This window comes from Lycorma delicatula, chromosome 9 (assembly GCF_047948215.1).
Source record: "Lycorma delicatula isolate Av1 chromosome 9, ASM4794821v1, whole genome shotgun sequence".
NCBI lineage: Eukaryota > Metazoa > Arthropoda > Insecta > Hemiptera > Fulgoridae > Lycorma > Lycorma delicatula.
In genome coordinates, this window is record NC_134463.1 from 78,949,009 (window position 1) to 78,965,370 (window position 16,362).

Sequence of the window (16,362 nt, forward strand, 5' to 3'; positions counted from 1 at the left end):
GTAAATTTAAGTTAAATCTTAAAAGTTAATTTTTTCAGCTGAGTTGAAAAGATTAACTTCTGGGAAAACTCAAAAAAACTTGTTCTTGTGAAAATTTTTAGGTCAAAAAACACATAAAATTACTAATTTTACCCTATCATTTAATTGGCTTACGTTTCAGTTGATCTAATCTAAAATTATAAGGTTAATATAGGGAGAAAGAAATACTTCTTAATGTGACAATACAATGCGTTTCCTCACCTACATTTATGTGGATTATTTTCTTAACTTTAACCAATAAAATTTATCCCGAAATTTTACAAATCCCTCGTGAAAACCCCTATAATTCTGTATTTTGGAATAAAATAATGTAAAACATTAATTCAGAATAATTTAATATTTATTTTGAAATATTACACTGTTGCCAAATTGTCAATATATAAAATTATATATATATATATATAACTTTAATTTTACATTAATATTATTTTTCCTTCTTTCCTTGTTTCACAACAATTTTTATTTATTTTATTATTACAACTGTTATCACAGATTTTCAATTTTGTTTCTTTTTAATTACAATTCTATTTATTCTTTACTGTATATGAATTTGTTGATCCATTACATGGTTTTATTCTTCTCTGAAATAAAAATAAAATAAAGATAGATTAATATAAAATATGAATTTATTATATACACTAATTCACGAAGAATGTAACAAAATTGAAAGACATGTTCTTTTACTAGTTCTGTTCGTTGGTGAGTGTCGGCTGGTGAAAGTTTTGTCCTGATTTCTGCACCTTCGATAAAATTAAGCCAGACTGTAATTCTTGGAATCCAAATTAAGGTTTAAATTTTGTGGTTTTATATGAAATCTGACCTGAAAAATTGAAATTCTGAAAAAAATAGATCCTAAACTTTTTTTTTTTGAAAATCTAGGCTAAAAAAACAAACGATTAGAGTCAAAAAACGCTACTTTTTTGGAGTAAAATAATTTTATTAAATGAGTAATAAACACGTAAAGTTATAATAAAAATTATAGAGAATTTGATTTTTAATTATATGGTATGAAGAACCTAATAATTTCGAAGATTTTAAAAACAAAACATTACATAATTTGGTACATATGTTTCGTTTAATATCTAGTTAAATTTACATATAAAATCTGTATCTGTTACATTTTAATACTAGTATATTTTGTTTTTAGAAAAATTAAAAAATTTTTACGTTTACTTTTAGTTTCTGTGAACTTTATTCGTCCACCATTTTAATAAGAATCAAATTTTCTATAAGTTATATTTAAAACTTTTTTAAGTTTTTTACCCATTTAATAATTTTATTTTACTCCAAACATAAAATAAATAGTATATTTATCGACCCCAATCTTTTGTTTTTACCCCAAATTTCTCAAAAACTTTTAAAAATACATTCTGGGACCTATTTTTTTCAATTTTTCAGGTTACATTTCATATAAAACCATTAAATTTACCTCTTAATTTGGGTCTCAAAAATTAAAATCTGCCCTAATTTTACCGAAGGCACAAAAATCCCACTTGAAATATGGGAAAAAGTTCATACAAACATATATCCGAAAAAAGCTTTGTTACTGAATTACGGCTAGTAAAAAATTTCGCCTGGATTTCAGTTCCTCCGGATAAATAAGGCAATACCAAAATGTTTTAGGCGTTAAATAAGAGATTGATGGTTTCTTATGTTTTTGACATAAAAAATTCAAATAAAACATGTCGCTGACACTCACAAATGAAGGCTTTCCGACTTTCGTTTATATAAACGTTTTCTTTATTTTCACCAGTAAAATATGTTCTTCGTCAATCATTTTATGTATATTATTCGAGAAAATAATGTAGTCAGTCGAATATTTTTAAAAATTATATGGTAAAGCCGTTTAAATATTTCTGAAAATATTATTTTGTACAAAGGCATAGTTTTATTTTAGCATTTTTTTTTTTTTTTTTTTAATTTGTTCTAATAATATAATTTCAAGGTCTTGGTAAAAAAAAGTCTAAAAGAACACTTTAACCAGTAATTCTTTCGAAATAGACTTACCATAAATGGAAAAACGTATCACTAATAATCCTACATTAAAAATTAACAAAATACATTAAAAAATGATACTATTATTTGCGTTTATTAAAATCAGGGAAGTGGTAGAAGGGATGCTTTTTTATCAAAATTTTGTCACGTTTTAAAAGATCGACTTCATTATTATAATAATAAAAATAATAATAATAATGCATAAAAACATAAAATAAATCAATAGATTTACAATAGAGTAATAATTATATTTAAATTAAATAGATTTCCCTAAAGTTTTTTTCTTTTTTTGTTTAATGTAAAATTATACCCAGGTTTATATTTTATAATCTCTACTCCATTAATAGACTTAGTCAAAGCCGCCAACCGAATTTATGCAGCAGTTTACTTCACGGAAAGACATTTGACTGATTAAACAGTAATACTATCCTTACAATTAAACAGCAACTAAAACAAACCGACAATAATATGTTATCCAATTTAATTTCAAAGAATAACTCGAACAATGTTATCATTACATTTCAGTTTATTGGCTAACTAAATAGAATCATGTATACACAGACAGTGAAACAATAAAAGCTAAAATAAACAAATGTTATTCCGATTATTTAATACTTTCATAAAATTTTATGTTTTCAATCAAAAGAATAGAAAATTATAATGTAGCTACCAATCAAATATCAAAACAAAATAATATGTTTATACAGAGTGATTCAGAAGGAAAAGTAAGTAATTTAGAATTGATTCTAATGCTTGAAATAAGAAAAACCATTCGTACAAACATATGCTCAAAAGACGCTTTTGTTAGCGAGTCACGGTTAGCGAAAAGTTTTACCCGGATTTGTGTTCCCCTGGTTAAATGAGGTCATACTGAAATTTCAAAGGCATTATATAAACGATAAACTTGATGGTTTTTTGTTGTTTTTTTTTTACCTGAAACTGTATCCGATGACTTTTGCAGAGTTATTTCTTCCGTAATTTTCGTGATATTCCAAGTAAAACAGAAAACTTCGGTGATGAAAAACAGTTATTTTTTTAGAATTTGAAGCAAAATAACTTTGTTAAATGAATAATAAATGCATAAATTTTATTATACAAATTTTTAGAGAATTTTTTTGGGGGAAAACTGATGTAATAAAGTTTATGAATAAAAAAAAATTCTTGCCAAGTTCTGCGCAAGAAGACCGACTTTTCATTATTTTAGAATAAAATTTTTAAAGTTTTGTTATAGTAAATTAACAATCTTGGGCTAAAATTTATTTGTAAATACTTAAAATATTAATAAAAAGAAAGGTCAATGGTTATACTTGCAACACCATAACGAACCACGCTTCTAACTTGCCTTCCTCTTATTTTTTCGATCTTAAATTTTGCTCAAGACCTTAAATTTAACTCAAGCACGACATAACCAATCTTCATAAAATTTTCACTGCAATTTCAGATACAGTACTACAGATAATATAAATTACAATGATAAGAAAGTGGATCGATATCAATGGTGGAATTTTCTAACATTTATTGTAAATTAATACATTATAAACCAAGCAAGTACTTTTTTTAAAGTAAATTAAAATAATTTTAATTTTTAAAATGTTTAAACTTATCGCACGTAAAACATCTACTTTTAAAAAAATTTAATAACACCTTTCTGTTAAGTTTTCTTTTGTTTTGTTTTTAATAATAAGTTTTTTTTTTGTTTTTCACAAACTTTATTACATCAATTTTCTAAGAATTAAATTCTCTACAAGTTTTGACAATAGAATTTATTAGTCATTTAACAAAGTTATTGTATTTCAAAAGTAAAAATTATTTTTTGTCACCGAAGTTTTCTGTTTTACATTGGTTATCATGTAAATATAGTCCTGGAAGTTGTGTTATTCGATTTTTCAGGTCAAAAAAGATAAGAAGCTATAAAATTTACCCCTCATGTAACATCTTAAAGACTTCAGTACGTACTCATTTCATCGGGGAACTGAAATTCGCGCAAAATTCTTCTCTAGCCGTAACTCAGTAATAAAGCGTTCTCGGACATAACGTTTATATGAATTTTCTTCCGTATTTCAAGCTCTAGAATCAGTTCCCAAATTATTTATTTACCTTTCTTCCTGAATCACTCTCTCTCTCTCTCTCTCTCTATATATATATATATAGAGAGAGAGAGTGGTAGAGGGAGAGAGAGAAAGAGTATATAGAGAGAAAGAACGTGGATCGTTACCTTTTTAACTACATTTGAGAAACTTATTTGTAGCTGTATTGGATCAGTTCATTTTCCAAATCATTCACTCAATCATCCAATACATGGGTATAATCTAGTTGCAACTGCTAGTAACATTCATTCACAATAGATAGACCTATATGAGATTGTTAAAAAGACGCTTTTTTTAACTTTACAACCCTGATTAGTTGACCTATTTACTATTCATATTAAACTATATATATATATATATATATATATGTTATCGGCTTCCCTTTATATTGATTACAAGATTAGAAGAAATCAATTTTTTTTAATCTCATTAAAATTATTTAAAACTTTTAAATAACGAGTGATTCAAAAAGGTTTTTACAAATTTTAAAGCATATAAAAATTTATTGAGATAATTTACAGAATCGGTTGAGGTCTGATTTCATGGAAAAGCAAATCAAGTTTGTCACCAAATATTCACTTGAGTTTGATATGGGTTCCATTTGTAATGCGACTTACATCCCGCCTGAAGTCGATTTCATTCCAGACCGTAACCAGCATGTCGGACGTTACCTCTGCACCTGCGGCCTTAATTCGAAGTCATAGCTCAACAAGATCAGGAGGGAAAGGTGGTACCTAAACCCGATCTTTAATGAAACCCAATAAGAAAAACTCTAGCGGATTCAAATCTGGGGAGCGCGGTGGTCATACAACTCGACTTTCACGACCAATCCACCGACCCGAGAATCAAGAAATCTCGCTAACTGAGGAATTAGAAAATTTTGAAGCATGTCCATGCCAAACGATACCATTTACGGTTACTTCTTAGTAGAAGAACGGACCGTACAGTCTTTGTTTGGTTAAGGGACAAAACACATTGACTTTAGGGCTATCACGAATGTGCTGCAAAGTTTCATGATTGTTTTCGCTACTCGATAATTAAGGGTTTCGCCTAGTCATTGATATGAAACGTTGACTCATCACTAAAAATTACTTTGTCTAAAAATGTACCGTTGTCTGCAATTCTATTCATCATTGTCACACAAAACTGCAGTCGAGCAACTTTGTTGTCATTTGTAATGTGATGAACCACGATTAGTTTGTATGACTTTAAGTGCAATCGTTTACATAATACTTGCCAAACAGTAGTTTGTGGAATGCCAGTCTCACATGACGCACGTCGAATTGATTTCTTAGGACTACGTGCTAAAGCTTGCTCCGAATCTTGCACTAGGGACGCGTGGGCGTCCTGGTGATATTTTATGTTTAACAGAACAATCTATCTCAACGAAGTTTTGGTGCCGAAAGTAAATTGTGTGTCTACTAGGAGGGTCCGTACTCTCTGCGAAAGTTATCTTGAAGTTCAATTGCTGACTACAAATCGTGAAACCAAAAGATACAGCGGGCACGTTCCGTACCAGTATATATATCCATCTTTAACAACTCTGGTGACAGCGCTGGTGTCCGAATTCAGTACTAATCAATCAAAACTTGATATGTTTTGCTATGAAATGAGACCTCAACCGAATCAGTAAGTTATCGAAATATATTTTAGTATGCTTTTAAAGTTGTGAAGTCCTTTTTGAATCACCCGGTAGATTCCCTAAAAGTAGAAAACTGTTTCAAAACTACATTTTATAATCAAAAGTTCAAAAAATTGTTATTAAACTGTAGTCTTTATTCCATTGTGTTCTAGTACATTCTAGTATAGAAGTCGCATACTTCGATAGCTAACCGATAACCTTTGTAATGTAATTTCTGTTTATATCACTGCTTTAATACAATATTCTAGAATTTCATATTAAATTCAATATCTCTACTTGTAAAATTAAACTTTCAGTATTTGGAATATTATAATCCAGTGTATGTTTTTAATGGATGAAAATGCCCCCACTATTTCAGTGAAGCAAATTATTTTAATACAAAACGCATGTTTATTTATTATTATAAAAAAAAGAAACAAATTGAACAATTTTAATATAATTTTTTTCTGGTTGACACTTTACTTAGGTATTTTAATAATTATATTCATGATATTTAAAATTTTTATTCATCACTTTTTTGTTTACAGATATTTAAATCAGAAATTTCATCAAAAACGTCTATTTTGCTCTTTCTATAAAATCAGTAATTTACGTAAACATGATATACAAAAAATCTGATGTGAACATCTCACACGACTTCCTTGTACGCCTATTAAATTACATATACACAGTTTTTTTTAAAAATGGAAAGTACATAATATTTTACTTAATTAATAACTTCTTTTATTTTTTATTTTTTTTATTATTAAATTATTATTCATCGTAAAAATTTTTTTACAACCAGAGATTAATAATTATTAATAGATCAATATATTTAAATTTTAAATAAAAGTTAAAAAAAGGAGATGAAATCTGATTCGAACTGATGTGCCTTCCCCTATGATCAAAATATTTCATTAAAGTTTTATTTGGCGATAACTCTAGAACCATTGAAAATAAGTACCACTTATGATATATCGTTGAAAACTCTCAATGAGGGCTTATTACTGCAGTTAAGTAAAAGTACAAAATCAACCAAAAAAATTGAATTTTGGGTTTTTTTGGATACTTTTGATGCAGTCGATTGCAATCAAAAAGGGAGATGTTACAACAGTCCTAAATCCAAAATTTCAACATCCTACGGCTAATCGTTTTTGAGTTATGCGAGATACATACGTACCGAATCTAGTAAAATGGATTCAGGAATGGTCAAAAGATAGTGAAATTTTTCGCGATCACAATACTTCCTTTACTTTGTATAACGAAGTAAAAAAGAAACAAACTGAAAAATTTTAATATAATTTTATCTTGTTAATACTTTTATAGTTAGGAAAGGTATTTTGATGACCACATATATGAAACTTCAAATATTTACTCATTACTTTTTTGTTTTACATATATTTAAATCAGAACGTCATCAGAAACGTCTCTTTTGCTCTTTCTATAAAATTAGTAATTTAAGTAAACATAATATACGAAAAGGAATGTACTCACGTGATTATACATCATTCTGATTACCTAATATATGATTCATATAAGTTTTGTAACTCATTACATTATTAACATTTTAATTATAAGTAAAAAATGACGGACACTTTACTGGAACGATTGGATACTTATCTTACAAATACTTTTTTAAGACTTTTCGAAGAAAGGTTCGGTATTACTTCCAGTCGTTTGGTGGGAAGAAGGGTGAAAACGAATTGAGGTATGAGGAATACGAAAATACCATTCACTTATATAATTAGTTTTCTTATATAATTATTTACAGACCTATGTATAAAATTTTGTAGCTCAAAAATCTCCAAAACTATTAAATAAATTTAATTGAAATTGACATAATCTGTAGTAGTTTTATCTGCAGTTGTGCATATGAAAATTGGTTCAGTCATTCTTGAGTTACACTCATTTTAATGTCAAAAAAATTTGAGCGGGGCTATAGTTAGAAGATAATTCGTTGACGTTCGTAGAAAAAAACCACAACCGAAAATTAAATAGGCCTTTGCGAAACTGAATAAAACCTAAAACCTTCCGTTCAAATAAAGTAAAAAAGCAACAACCAAAAGAATAAATTAAATCTACTGTTAGCAGTATTATTCGGCCTATTCAGGTACCTTTACCTATTTTGTCGGTGATAATGATTTGGATGTATTTGAGCAAGGCAAAACGAAAATCAAATTAAATAACGAAAAGTCGGTCTTCTTACGCAAAACTATCCAAAAAGTTTTTCATATCGTATTTTGTTAAAATAATTTTATATTTATAAAACCTACCTTTATCCATTTAAAAAACATTTTTATATAACGTGAAGATACTTTTTTTCCACTTTTAGCTGTTTTATGAAACCAATCCCTAAATATGTTAAACATAGATTTTGAAAACATTTTAAATAATTCTTTTGGATTATCTTGTAAGTCTTTTGGTATGCTACCATTTTGCGGAATAGTACTATTATTATATTGGTTTCTGTTTAATGGTCTGTTGTTTCCATTCGCCTAAAAACAAAAAAATAACATAAATAAAATAGAATATTAGAAATTATAAAATATTTTTTACTAAAATTTAATACAAATTAAGTGAAAAATCTGTAAAAAAGTCTTAAAATCTGAATTTACAATTTTTTTGCAATCTTTACCGTCTAGCGCTGAAGCAGAGCTATAAAGCTCTAGAAGGGAAAATATTGTGATCGGTTCAATTTGGGTATATGCGTATTTCACCGGATCTTGACGTTTTGACACCTAAAGAATCCAAAAAAATCAAAAAACCGGATGGAAATTTTTCGGATGTTCGTATGTACTTGTGTATGTTTGGTGTTTCACACCTTATATTCCCAGAACTACTGGACCGATTTTGACCAAACTTTATCAGATTACCTCTGTATATGGGATATTGATGCCATAAAATTTTCAACTTAAAAGGTGAAGGGAGTGAGGCTGTAGAGCAAGGTCATCCTCAGTATCTCTAGATTTTGCCAAATTAAGGTCTTATTTTTCTTAGGCACATTTGTTAACAATTAAAAAATAATATTTGCAAATTTTTTTTTCAAAATTGTACTCCCACCACAAAATATGCTCTAAATAAACTATTGGGTAAGTGGGTGTACTCTGTCATTAATACCCCATCTCAGCAAAAGGAGCGCTAGTGTAACACTGATGTACAGCTGCTTCTTTTCTTCTTCTTTCTTTTGCTGTTTAGCCTCTGGGAATTACCGTTCAGGTATTACTTCAGAGGATGAATGAGCTTGATATGTATGAGTGTAAATGAAGTGTAGTCTTGTACAGTCTTAGTTCGACCATTCCTGCAATGTATGGCTAATTGAAACCCAACCACCAAAGAACACCGGTACCCACGATCCAGTATTCATATCCGTATAAATATAAACCTTTACTAGAGTCGTTAAACAGTCGTTACGTAGCAGACGACTGAAGCAAGTCGACTGCCTTGCTTCAATCACCTGCTATGTTGCAACGTCACAGGTGAACGGTAAAATTAAATAATTCAATAACATTTAAAGAGTTAAAAAGTATTTAAAGCGCGTTTTAATTAGAATTGAATTAAACGAAAAATATTATATTTAAATAATATGATAGATATTTTAAATTAAGTTGTGTATGTAAGCCATGCATCAGAAAAAAACCGCCTGACGGGAAAAGTCATACGGTACTGTGTAGTCAGCTTTTTTAGGTAGATTTCTTAAGAAAGCTATCTATTGTAATGGGTACCATAATTCGAATTCCGGAAAATTTCGACATACCTTCGCGTTTCACATCCTCTAGACCCCAAAACCACCGTCAGCTCAAAAGTTTATAATATACATTTATATATATATATATATATATATATATATATATATTTCACTTTCTTGTAGACACGATAACTGCCGTAATTTTGCACTAATCACTTTCAAACACCCAAAATCGGACCACGGGGGTGGAAATGAGGATGCTGTTTTGAAAAAAATATATATCGCTGTAACTTTCTCTTAAGTAAAATATCGAATTCCTTTAAAGTTCCTACCATTATTTGGACAGGGGCTTAAAACCTATCTAAGTAAAGTTTTTTGATATCACCAACCATTGGCCTAGGGGGTGGAGAAAATGGTATTTCGAAGAAAAAAAAAATCATACCTCCCTTAATAGGTACAGTAACGAATCGCTTTCAGGTGGCCGTTAGTCCTCTAAATATTACCTAAACGTTTTGTCTGTAACAATTTTTGATATGACCAACACTTACGGCAAGGGTTTTAATAGTACCAAATTGTAAATAGTACTAAAAACAAAAAAAAAAAAAAATAGAAATAAAATATTGCTATAACTTTCTTATTAAGTAAAATATCGATTTCAGTTAAAGTTCTTACTATTCTTTGAATAAGGGCCTAAAACTTATATAAGTAAAGTTTTTTTATATAACCAACGATTGGCCTAGGGGTGGAAAAATGAGGTTTCGAAGAGGTTTGCCCATTAACGAGCTCGACCGAGATTTTGTGTCGTTATGTTAGATATATCAATTTGAAAGTGATTGGCGCAAAATTACGGTAGTTATCGTGTCCACAAGATAGTGAAAATGTAGGTATGTACTAGCCGAAGTGAAATATATAGGTATATAATATGTAGTTATACCAGCCGGCCCGCTCAGCCAGAATCTGGACCTTCGGGGCTGTCAGCCCAGGCGAATCACGTAGCCAACTCAGGGGCTCCACGGGGCCTGCCCGAGCTAAGGGGTCTACCCCATGGCCGCAGAGCTCGCTTCGTTCGCCAGTCCCAATTTTCCAGGAGGACCGGCGCCCTGGACACTCGCAGAGCTTGCTTTGGGGGCATCTACCTAAAGTGTTCTACCCTCTGGACCCGCAAACTGTGCTTCATCCTCACAGTTGTGAAAATAATAATGATAAATAATATTGAAAAAAGTATTTAGGTTTTATAGAAACCTGAAAAAGAAACTGATTTACAAAAGATAGATAACAGTAACCATGGTAACTAAAGTACACACACCTTTCACGACGAAAAATTCATAACTTTTTCTTTGCCGTGCTGACAGAAATATAATAAAAAAGTAAAAGGATTAATCTATTTTTTCCTTAATTAATATCCTTAATTCACAACTTCAGTCTCCTTCGGAGCGAAGAAATAATGAATATTTTTAATATCTAACCTTCAAGGGAGCTAGGGCCTCGGCCTTAGTAAGTGTAAATCTTTTTCTTTAGATATTATTTAATTACAAACAGTGAGTAGTTTTATGCACCCCTCTGTATAATAAAGGATACTGTAAGATATTTTTAAATTTAAATACGTTTTCCTTATGAAAAGAAGAGAAAATCGAAATAAAAAACTGCACTAAATAGAATAAAATAACACATTTTCAATTCTTTAAAATTTTACTTGTAGTACAAAATTAAAAATTTAATAAAATAAAATTTAAAAAATATTTATTAAATATTTCTATATATTCAGATTATTTATTATATCATTCATTTTTATTATTAAAATATGTATTAATTAAAATTTAATAAATTAAATTAAAACTACCAATAACTTTCTAACATTTCAATTTTTTAACATTTTTAATAAGTTTCAAAAATTCGAAATTTAAAGGCAAATTTATTTTCTTTTTATGAATTAATTCATTACAAGTATATTGAAATTCTTGTACATGGGGAATATGGAAGTGGAATTTTGTTGCGAATGAAAAATGCCATTCTGTCCAAGATTCGAACTAGATATCCATAAATAATAGACCAAAACACCAAGACGCTACTACTCCCGCTATGGGGATCGGCAATCGAATTAAACAAAAATATTTAATATTATATTATATTTTTTAAGAAAAAGAATTGTGAAAACACAACATAAAAGGCGAGTATAAACTAAGCTGGGAAAATTTGTAATATTTTTTCTTTTCTTTTTTGCAAGAAATAGTTTAAATTTTAAATTCACATTAAAGTATTTATTGGGTGTTGTGAATAAACTATATTGAATACTGATCAGTAATTACTTGTTAAGAAATGTAATTACTTATTCAGAGAAATATTCTCTTAAACGTTAGTGAATAAAGATTTTCTTTTTCTTATAAGTAATTACTTTTAAGTCTTAAGAGTTTGCGTGTTGTTCACTTTAAGTAAAAGTATTTATTTTTCTTAAGAAATTGCTGACGGTGCCTAGATATCAAACATAAGCCTGCACATTTAAAATTATTCGTACAAAAATGGAAAAAGTTTAATGAATCATGTCCGTTCATGATGATGTCATTTTCGTTAAAGCTAATCATTTCAGTATATTACGTGTTGACCTACCGGGTTGGTCTAGTGGTGAACGCGTCTTTGCAATCAGCCGATTTCGAGGTCGAGATTTCTAAAGTTCAAATCCTAGTAAAGGTAAACTTTTATACGGATATGAATATTAGAGCGTGGATACCGGTGTTTTTTGGTGGTTGAGTTTCAATTAACCACACATCTCAGAAATGGTCGACCTGAGACTGTACAAGACTACAAATCACTTACAATCAATACATATCATCCGTTGAATTAATACCAGACGGTGATTCCCGGAGGCTAAACAGGAAAACAAATATATCACGTATTCCTTGCTAATCTACTCTACTTTTCAACTGGATTGTTAAACATGTCGTCAAGTAAAGAAGAAAAACAATTTTCACCGGTTTCGGACGACACCAATAATGTGATTGATAGTAGGGCAATTTAATTAATGTATTAAGAAATCATTCAGTTGTTTTAAATAAGTCTTTGGTCTTTAAATTTATACGCTAAAGAAAAATCACGGCTAAACATTCGAAAGAATTTGAACAGAGCACGGCAAAGAAAAAGTCACTAGAAAAAATAAGGAAAATGCTTAACCATATGAAGCATGAAATTAAAAAGAAAACAGACAAGAAAAAAAAAAACAAGGTGATAAAATTATTAAATTGGGAGAAGGATTTTATAAGCCTCCTAGAAGAATATGAAAATCCCAACTTCAAAGAAGTTCCAGGGGCAGAAAATACTGAAGTCGAAGATGGGAAAAATAAACACACTCCAGAACAATGTAAAACACCAGTACTTTTTGTAATTAATGTTAATAATTTTAATCCCAAGCAGACTTTGAAACGAGAAACAGGTGACACTGATGAAACGGCTCCCTTGTCAAATAGGGAATTACAGAGAATTGTTCTCGATGAACAGTTACAGCTCATCAGAACTCAAATGAAATGAGAAATGAAAATGGAAAGATAAAAAATAAAATTCCAGAGAGAATTACTGGTGTTCAAAAAATTGTAATGAGAAGTGGGACACGGCAAGGAAACTGATACCAATTTGTATGCATCTTCCAATCAACAAATTAATGACCAATTCGACGTATCTTATTTCATTCTGTGAAATTTACACAAACGTTTTTTTAAACTAAGGTCGTTTTCTTTTATCCCATCCTATCGTAATGAAAAAAAAAATACAAATAAATTAATAAGTAAAAAACAAAAAAAAACCATGCACGTTTAGTGGTCTCATATGTATGAGGTATACACGTAGTCTTACGTACTATGAATACGTAGGTATGTACGTGCGTGTAGTTACGTACGTGTGTAAGTAAATACAGGTACGTATGTAAGTGTATATGTACAAAACATACACTTTAGCCTACGTATATAGCTTCTACCAGTCTATACATTCGTATAAGCCTATACGTATGTAATAATTATTTATTTACTTTTTATTTCTTTAATTATTTTTTATTACCAATAATTTGTTTAACGTTATTAAATTAATTTAGACATAACTAAATTCTGACATTTTACATTAGTACATTCTTGTAACAGTAGTATTTATTTTAATCAAATGAAAAGGATAAATTTAAATACACAGGACAAAAGAATTAAAAATTATGATTTTTATTTCAGTTATTAATTAAGTCCAAGTATACCCATTACTTCAGTTCTCTTCTTTTTTTTTATCTTCCTCTATTTCATAGTTTTCCAAAATTTCATTATCATCATCAGCATGAATTCCTTCATCTGCTATTTCGTATACATCATTCTTCAGTTTCCAAAATTGTGTAAAATGGCGCAAGCAAGAAAAATCTTTGGAACTATTTCTAATTTTAATCGAATCAGGTTTTTCAACAATGGGAACTGATGCTTCATTTGCCCGAAAACTCTCACAATAATTTCTCTTTCTTTGCTCATTTGTTTAGTGAACGTTTTTACTTTGTTGTACGAAGTAAAGGAAGTATTGTGATCGCTAAAAATTTTGGTTTTCAGATTTCATGGGAAATATCCATCTTGTCATCCCTGAATCCAATTTAATTAGTTTCGACGTGACGTCTAGTTATGCGAGATACATATATCTCGATTAGCCAAACAAAAACGATTAGCCATAAGATATTCAAATTTTGGATTTAGGACTGTTGTAATATCTAGTTGTGCACCTCCCCTTTTGATTGAAATAGACTGAATCAAAAGTGTTATTTTGCTTAACTGCAGTAAGCCCTCATCGAGGGCTTTTCAACGATATATCATAAATGGTACTTATTTTCATTGGTTTCAGAGTTAGAGCCAAATAAAATTTTAATTAATGAAATATTTGGATCTTACACGGGGAAGGCACATCGGTTCAAATCCGACTTCAATTTTTTTTTTAACTTTTTTTTAATTTAAATATATTGATTTCCTGAGATTGTAAAAAAAAATTACAATGAATAATAATTCAATAACAATAAAAAAAAATATCAGAAGTTATTAATTTATCTAAAATTTTATGTATTTTTCAATGTGTAAACGTAATTTAATATGCGTACAAGGAAGTCATTGGACGTCCACATCAGATTTTTTGTTTCATTGCAATCAGGATTTCTAAATGGTGTAAGCAGCCATGGCGCAATACCATAAATACTATCTCCCAAAAGACAAGCAGCCCCATTAAATTTTTGTGATTACCTGCAGTGTTTTATTGCGTCTCCAAATACGACTATCTTGGGTGTTTTGTGGCCATGAAGTATCAACACTTGTTACCTTCTCATGTGCATCACAAGTTACCTGATACTCGCATAACCCTTGCGATTGATATAACAGTTACCAAACTGAGCTCGGTTTTTAATTTCAATATGGATGCAATCTACGGCACCTAACACATACGGCATTTTAAACCTCGAATTCCATATAAATTTGTCTTCATTAACCTCCTGTGCATTTTGCGAGAAATAAAATCAGTCATTTACTTTTGACTTTATTTTGTCCAAAACATAATCGATTACTATCGTTCGGTGAACACCAAGATCTTCTCCCACTCCAGTCTGAAAGCCTTGGTTTGCAAGATGTTGAACAAATATTTCTATTTTCTACTTTGATGATAATGCTCCTCCCCTTTTCTCGGTTCCTTCGTCCGGGAGTAGTGCTTTGCAACGATTTGGACTGATATACCGCATCTTTTTCTAGTTTTTTCTATGACGAATATCCATAAATACAACTGATAGACTATAAGTTTGGTCTGGAGGTACCTTAGAAATCAATAAGTCATTTCTTATAAGAATAAGTATTTTGTCCCTTTTATTCACACTCCTTCAAGAAATTACTTATGCAGGATCAGTATTTGTGTGTAGTTATCAGCAATTACTTGTAAATACCCGGTAAGATAACAGTATACCCATTTCTGATATTTTATTGTCATATTCATAAGCAATTTCTTAAAAAAAAAAACAGTCGAGAAAAGTAATTATGATTTTTTATTCACATCACCCATTAGTTTTCTATACATTCAAATATTAAACAATGACGATAACAAAAAAATTAAAAGTTTCTTTATACCGCTTTTGTAAATAACACAGAGATTTTTTTGTTTAAAAGAATCTTCCATTCATTTATTTGGTCAAACTTAAAAACGTGACAGTTAAAGGAATGTTTTCTACAAAGTAAAGTACTCGTATATACATACACACACACACACATATATATATATATGTGTGTGTGTGTGTGTGTGTGTGTGTGTGTGTGTGTGTGTGTGTGTAAAAGCATGTAAAAGTTAAAAGTGTATTAATAAAAAATAATCGAAAAAAAATTGGGTAAACTTAGAATCTTTTATCTTTGAAAACTGTTAAAAAGAAAGAATTTTTTATTATTATTTTTTTTTAATTTTATATTTTACACTATTCATACCTGTATGTGTCCATTATGTCCTCCATGTCTAAATAAAGCATCACCAGGTATAAAAAATAAAAAAGTTATTATTATAATAATAATATTGTAGCATTTAAATGTTTTAAACAAGATCGGACTAATAAACATAATTCATCACTTAATAAATTTAATGTGTTGTTAAAATATTGTGTATATTATAACATTATTTTTCCATAAAAAACTTCGTTCATTTTATTTTTGCCCCTATATCAGTAATAATCTTTATTATCGTCAATATTTCCTTATCTTAATAAGGTTATATTACTATTCTTAATGATTATGTATATTTATATAAATAACATAAACTATATAAGTCCACATAAAATTGATTAAAAGAGAGATAAAAAAGGAAATCATTGTATCTATTTATTGATAAAACCATTTCTTTTTTTTTTTTTGTTAGTATTTTATTGGTAAGATTCTAGTTTCTCACATTCTGAAAAAAGGAATATGTTAAATAGA

The 16,362-nt window shown here is 29.3% G+C and overlaps 1 protein-coding gene across 1 annotated transcript; it reads right to left on the reverse strand.

Annotated features, from left to right (window-relative positions):
- Nucleotides 1-400: 400 nt before the first annotated feature.
- On the reverse strand, nucleotides 401-16,098 carry LOC142330541 (uncharacterized). The gene is made up of 3 exons (XM_075375881.1): nucleotides 15,880-16,098; nucleotides 8,016-8,237; nucleotides 401-620 (listed from the first exon to the last, which is right to left on the reverse strand). The coding sequence occupies exons 1-3, from the start codon at nucleotides 16,006-16,008 to the stop codon at nucleotides 564-566; spliced, it is 408 nt and encodes a 135-aa protein (XP_075231996.1). The 5' UTR covers nucleotides 16,009-16,098; the 3' UTR covers nucleotides 401-563.
- Nucleotides 16,099-16,362: the final 264 nt, after the last annotated feature.